This window comes from Felis catus, chromosome B3 (genome assembly GCF_018350175.1).
Source record: "Felis catus isolate Fca126 chromosome B3, F.catus_Fca126_mat1.0, whole genome shotgun sequence".
NCBI lineage: Eukaryota > Metazoa > Chordata > Mammalia > Carnivora > Felidae > Felis > Felis catus.
In genome coordinates, this window is record NC_058373.1 from 123385130 (window position 1) to 123392500 (window position 7371).

At 37.4% G+C, this 7371-nt stretch overlaps 1 protein-coding gene across 7 annotated transcripts in view; it reads left to right on the top strand.

Moving 5' to 3' along the window:
- NRXN3 (neurexin 3) overlaps window positions 1-7371 on the top strand; it is a 1671444-nt gene that overhangs the window by 847457 nt on the left and 816616 nt on the right. For all 7 annotated transcript variants that reach the window (XM_045060712.1, XM_045060711.1, XM_045060707.1 and 4 more), the window contains one exon: window positions 2324-2443. In XM_045060712.1, the coding sequence (XP_044916647.1) occupies window positions 2324-2443 (120 nt within the window). The remainder of the gene's footprint in view (window positions 1-2323; window positions 2444-7371) is intronic.

The window sequence follows — 7371 nt, forward strand, 5'->3', positions numbered from 1 at the left end:
GTGGCTAATATGACACTAATGTGGCAATTTTGCTAAACTGTGACTGTGTTTGTGTTAGTATTTCTCCCTCTTATTTTGTTCCCAATCATAAAAATGAAGTGATGTGCAAGAATTGCTTAAAGAACGGATGCCACCTATAGATGTTTAAATAGTCTGCCTTTGTAACAGTTCTGCCTCCATAGCCAGTATTTTCTATGTCTTTCTTTACTTTCTTCTTTCTTATTGAAGCATTTGCATGTAGAATAAAGAGGATAAAGACACACACACAAAAAAACAAAGGCAGATTTGTTTCTTCTGAGAACATCTGTTCTTGCTTCAAAGCACCCACATGATGTAGCCCATTTTCTCTCAGTGCCTGCACAGTTTGCTATTGTAAAAGTGACTGTTACATCAATCTTAGATCTGAATTTAATGAAATAATAAACAGTGCTACCTAATGAAGTGACATATAGGAAAAATCCCATTATAATGCATGTGCTTTATATAATATTAAGACAGGAATACTCACAAAGAAAAGCTAAGATTGAACATAAAATGATTTATTATAGAATTCAAACACCCCCCCCCCAAGATTCATTGATCTCCTGGCATCATACCCAATTTTGGGTACATACATTTGGTCCACTTTACAGTTCATTGAATCCTTAGAATTCTTGTGAATTTGCATTGTACTTGGGGTATAGGTACATTTTGAAAAAAAAAATTAATGCAAATTATTTATTGTATACATTGTAATCAAAAGAGACCTTTTTACTTTGAAAATCTTTATTTTTAAGAAGAAAATCCCCCCAAACTTCAACTGCTGTCATTACTCATATAACCAGCATTCAATAGCAACACTAATAACTCAAAGGGTACAGTTTAAAAGTACCTAGTTTAAAAGATATTTACCCAAGTGATACTACTTTTTAAATTTCCTTCCCTAAAGAGTATATAATAACTCAGTTTTGGAGTAGAGAAAGGGGTGAAAGTGAAAGCTATATAATAAGCTTTCAAAATTTCTTAGATAAAAATGTATTAACCTTAGTTGATGGTTTCCAAAGAAATAAATACCTATGTAGACATCAGTTGCTCAATAAGTGCTCATTAAAGCACCTACTGTGCACCTAGGCCTGTGCTCCTCCTATATGTTGGATCCAAGTGTATTCTGACATATTTCAAATGCATAATATCCATAAAGACATATTGACCAGTTATGTATTGTGTCTTTTTTCCCCCCAGCTATTTCCAAAGATAGGGCTTTCTACATAGTGATTGACTAATCCAGGAAGACTTACATGGCATCTTTCTGCATGGGCTCAGCTACCCACAAAGAAAGATCAAACTTGGTCTAAGTTCTCTGGTTCTATGCAATCTTCTTTGTCTTTTAGATTTACATCTCAGTTCAATGGTGAGCAAAACATAACATTTCTACCACCCTGCCATTACTAACCAAATTCTTTTCATGCTTCAGTGTTCATCTTGACAGCTTTTGTCCCTAAATATTGTAATTCCTTGTTGAGCCGGATTCTCCTTAGGGTGCATTTGAACATCCTCTTGAACATCTTGATCATGGATCTTTAGAGACAACTTGGTTTATTCCTTTATTTGGTGGCACTTTCTACTGAATATTTTTTTGACCTAGAAGGGTTCTATTTTGGAATTTTACATTATTTCATTTCTTAGATTTTTATATCTTTTTGGAGGATGATGAGCAATGAGATAAATCTGGAATACTTCACATTCCCTTCAGGAGCATTATTTGTCATGGGGTTTAGACCTCAACATTATTATTGTGGTGATTACTGTAGTGATTTCTGTGGTTGCTGAATTCTGGTAGGACCGTGGGTTAATGGCAAAATCAAGTTAAGAGTATATATATTACAGAACTCTTTTCTCATCCAATTGATGAATACTCTCTAAAAGCCAGACTGGTGTATTATGCCTAAGTGACCAAATAGTTCTAAAAAAAAATACATGATGGGTTTCCTGTGTCTTTAAGAAATTCATCTGAAATCTAAGACTTTGAGAAACAAAATGACAGCTGACTACATTTCTTATAAATGTTTGCTTACCATTGGCATTTTAGAACTTTATATCTGTAGACAAAGGAGGACACTTATATCTTTCATTGTTTTGTCAATGTCCGTATGAATTGAGACTTTTGCATTTGGGGCAATAGTGGAGCATTCTCTTGGATCAGTGAAACTAAGATGGGCTATGGGTGGGCATGATTCCTTGAATGCTATTGGGTCATGTGCACCAGTGTGGCTTTGACAGTTCTGATGCCATAATTACTACTTTCAGAATTGATTCTAACTTTAACACTTACCATCGTCCTTAGGCAAAGGACCTGAGACCCTGTATGCGGGGCAGAAGCTCAATGACAATGAATGGCACACCGTTCGGGTGGTGCGGAGAGGAAAAAGCCTTAAGTTAACTGTGGATGATGATGTGGCTGAGGGTGAGTACAGCTATATGTAGTGAAATTTGTCTGTCTTTGCTTTCATAGTCCCCTTGGTCATTCAGTGAGCAAAGGGTTTTTTTTTAAAAAAAATGTTTTATTTTGCTTAACAGAAGTCATGTGACATGTTCTCTGTTGACAAGCTCAGGTAAGGCTAAGGAGGTCTTCCTCTATATTTGCATAATCCCTTTTCATTGATCTGTATTGTAGAATTTACCCATTACTGTCGCTGTATGTTGATGAGCTATCCTTAGGCATAGAATATGTATCTGGAGAGTAGATATACAGTTCTGTAGATACTTTATTATTCATTTGTTCAAAAATCACTTATCAATCACCTTCCCAGGTGCCAGTTTCTTCTCTCAATAACTGACTTTCTAGTAGAGGGAGATGAATAAACCAGAAATTCAGAACATTATAGGTAAAAGTATGTACTTAGATCACTACAGGATACTTAGAAGGAGCTAAATACATATGTTATTTAATTGTTATTGAGTATCTACCATGTTTTGAGTTCTACTTCAGAAGGTAATAAGAATATGGAGGTGAAGAAATAGGCAAGTGCTTGACTTGGTTGGAATTTACATTCTAGGAGGACAAATATAAATGAATGAATGTATACATGAGTAAAGGAACATTTGAAGCTTCACATAAGCAATAAGTATTTCTTGAGAGCTTGTTACATATCAGTAGTGTGCTAAGGATGTAGAAAAAAAGAAGGAAGCACAAGAGATTATCTGTTTCCTCAAATAATGAACCAATTAGTAGAGTAGATAGGACCCAGGTAATAGAAAATAAGACAAAGACTATGTAATGAGATTCCAAAATGGGTGGGTTGTCGTTGTCATTCAGAAGAGAAAATTATCATTTTGGGCTGGGGAAAGCAGGAGTGGCTAATTAAGGTAGCTAGTTAGCCATAATTTGATGGGTAAAATTTAATGAGGTCTAGGTTGGAAGAGAGAGGGCATCCTCCGTGTTGTATCCAAATAAATCTCTACTTTCTAACATTCCAGAGCAGTGCACTAGGATATGAAAAGAAAACTTGGGGGGTAGCATGGGGTATTATAGAACACTGTTCATGTCAGGAGATCTGGGCCCTGGCTTTAATTCTCTGCCAGATGTTGGAAAAGTCACTTACTGTTTCTGAATCTTGTCAAATGAAGTCAGTGGTGTAAATTGTCTCTAGATTCTTCTGTGATTAAGATAGTCAAGATAGAGTCAGGATCCCTGGGGTTTCATACAGTCATTTTAACTAAAATACTTTTTGCTGTTGGGACAGATATGATAAATCTCTTTTTCCTCATTTCCTCATTTTTAACCTTGAAATTCTATTACTGCTAAGGACCTCTCCTGTTTAAAGGTCCTACAATTTGGGGTCCTATAATTTAATTTTATATTCATGAGCTTCAGTACTTCTGGAGTCTGGAATTATAGTGAGCCATGTGTGGAGGTAAAGTGTGTATGTGTGCGTGTGCGTGTGCGTGTGTGTGTGTGTGTGTGTGTGTGTAGGTAAGTAGGTAGGTAGGTAAGGAGAGTCTATGAACAGAGGAAGAGTAGGAGGCATATATTCAGTGCCCAGTAGGCATTAGATACTGAGATAGCTGTCTTACATATATCGGCTCCTTAAATCTTCTGTAATTCCCCATTACCTTGCAAAATAAGAGTTCTTATTGTCTTTTTACATTCAAGAAGACATGAAATTTAGAAGGAGCTGTGTAATTCAAGCTCCAAATTCATGTTTTTGTGATATCACCAAATCAAGCTGCTTGCTGGACTTCACAAACCATCATAAGAAAAATGATTTGTATTATGCTATGGGAAAAATACAATGGAATTGATTAGGGGTGATGTGAGGAATACATTTTAGTGTAGACTAAAACACCCCTCTCCCCTCAAAAATGAAGCTAAACAGAACCATAATAAGTATCCGAAACCCCCCAATTGTATGTACATAGACACCTTAGTATGTGTGGGGGGTAAGGTTACTATTCTATATGCCTGAAGGGTAACTTAGCTTTATGTAATGAATGTAAGCAAAGAGATGTAAAAATGGTTATATGGTTTAGAACCCACAGCCATCCTTAATTAATTATTCAAGAAGTCCTCGTGAGCTGTTAGTTCAAACAGGATTCTGCAAATTAGCAGTGACAGTCCCATATCTCTTGCTAGCTCCTCTGGGCTGAGCCCAGTAGCCCAGCGGTGCTATTCCCAGCGTGTTTTGAATGGCAGCCACTAGATGGCGACCTCACCCCAATCTCTCTGGACAGTGAATCCCTTTTATTTCCACAGGAAATAACATGCCCTGAAAGCTGTAGTCATAAAGAACTGCAGAACTGAGGATACAGTAATGTGTATTACCTCGTTTGGTCATTATTCTTTTATAGAAACTTTAGAATAAAGGTAATTATAAAGTGTTTTTTCTCTTACCACTAATAATTAAAAAGCAGGACTAAACCATTGAAGACCCAAGTCATCCAGTAATTTGATATTTGAAATTAATGAAGCTCTTTCATTTTCAACCTTATCCCCTTCTTTACTGCTGATGGAAAAGAGCAGCCATAAGGATAAAGAAATCTTGGAGAAGAAAAGAGCTATTTTGCTTATGAGCTACAACCTTGGATTGCTTCTTACAGTGATAATGGGTTTGGGAATTTTAATTTTAGCTCACAGAAGTCATAAAATCAGGCAATGAAACTAAAATACCACACAGTCCTCAGGTTATTAAGTAGTGTCTTATTGGCTTATTTAGCAATCCCTTTCATGCTGTTTAAGGTCCCCTAGGGTGTCAAATTTTCAGCTAGTTTGTAGAAATGATGCAAAGAATAGGTCAGACTCATAAGGAATCAAAAGCAAGGAAAGAAATATTCCTTAGCCTGGTGGTTTTCATGTATTGTGATACAGTGTGTTCCTGGGAAAGTGTTAGGTTCAACTGACAGTTAATAAAGATTGATTGATTGACTGACTGACTGACTGACTGAGCTGGATTTCTATTTTCAGGAATAAATGAAGGGAACACTTCACTAGGGTTATGCTCCTCAGAATTGGGGTCTGATGCTGTGTGAATCACCCACTCCACCCAGAGCTTCTTGCTAGTACAGAAATTCATCTCTCTTTTGACTCCTCTCGTTCATGTTGATTTCTCTGTCCCTCGCCCTAAACAGCACATCCGGCACGTAGCTGTAGAAAGTCATTTTCCAAGGACAGTTTGTTCCTTATATTAATAAACAACATGATAGGATGGATTTTGGAAATACTAGGTTAAACAAAATGAAGCGGACTTTTTATTGCAAGATTTGCTGGGATCCTTTAGTATGCTAATATACATTGCTAATCATCAATGATCACATGTGAAGTATTTATCAAGCTTATTTGGCTCCAGAACTTGTTGTTGTTGTTGTTAAAGGATATACTTTTGAAAAAATTTGTTATCGTGGAGGAAAGGGTATGTGACCAATGGAGCTGGAAGATTGTGGGCAAAATGTGCATCCTTTACTGAGACTTTACAAGCCTTCATTTTCTTGACTTCTCTCCCCATGTCTGGGAGCCAAGGAGGTCAAGTTGCCTCCTCTCAGTCTTTCCTATTATTTCTTTGCTAAGTTTTTAGTGTGGCTAGGAACTTCATGTGTAGAGATGGCGATGATCCAAACCCTGACTCCAGAGCAAATGTCTCAAATACAACCTTGTTCCTCAGATGTGAGGGATGCTTGCTGTGCTCAGTCCCCTCTGCTAAACACTGCAGGACATACAGAAGAGGTGAGAAGTGGTTTCTACTTAAAAAGAGATTGTGTTCTAGTAAAAGGGAACAAATAATCAAACTAATTAGGAAATTCTTAACACATTTCAGAGAAAGGAAAAAATGAGTTATGCATAATTATTAATAGCTATCAACTTAAGCACTAGGCACTGCTCTAGGTACTTTCTGTGAAGTGACACATCTAATCCTGAAAACTTCATACCTACTTCACAGATGGGAAACTGAGGCACATAAAAGTTGTATAACCCAGGCAGTGTGGCTTCAGAGTCTACGTGCTCGACCAGTATATGCCTCATGGGAAGTTACAGCTCGACCCTGGACAAATTTTCTATAGGTTTATGTTCTCCACAGACTTTATCACTCTGAGGGCTAGTGTGTAAACTGCTGTTGGCCATCAGTGAAATATGGAAGCGAATGTGTGAGTAGGAGCCAAGGCAGTACAGTTATTCTCAGGAAGGTGCTGAATATGTGTAAATTAGAAGGAATGACATGATGATGGTTGGCCACTGGGAAGGAGTGTGAACCCATTGTGGAAACTTCAGTGTGGAAATTTCACCAGTTAAATTCCACCCACAATAATGTAAGGAATAAGTCAAGTTTTTTCTCCACTGTGTAGTGTTACAAGATGAGATGTGGGTTTTGGAATTAGACACACTTGGGTTCAATTTGAGGTTCTACCATTTACAACCTGTATGAACTCTGATCCCATTGCTTAACCTAAGCTAAGTGTCCCCTCTCTAAAGCAAGATAATACCTATTTATTGTGATAATGACATTTGTTGGTGGTTCTGAAGTGTCTAGCACAGTGCCTGACACATAAATAATGTTTAGTAGTCTTGTGGGGATTTTTTTGTTGTTATCTTTCTCCAAAATCACTCTTCTTTCCTGTGAAATTTGAAAGCAGCTGCTGTGAAGTATGCATATATTCGCCCCTTGAACAGAAAGGTGTTTTAGTCTACAAGGCAGCATTCAGAGGAGATGAATGAAAAGGTTCCCAATCAATTAATATTGATTAGATGATACACAGATTTAAAAAAACCTGTATAGGGGTACGTGGGTGCCCCAGTCAGTTGAGCATCTGACTTTCAATTTCAGCTCAGGTCATGATCTCACAGTTCGTGAGATTGAGCCCCGCATTGGGCTCTGTGCTGACGGCGTGTAGCCTACTTGGGAT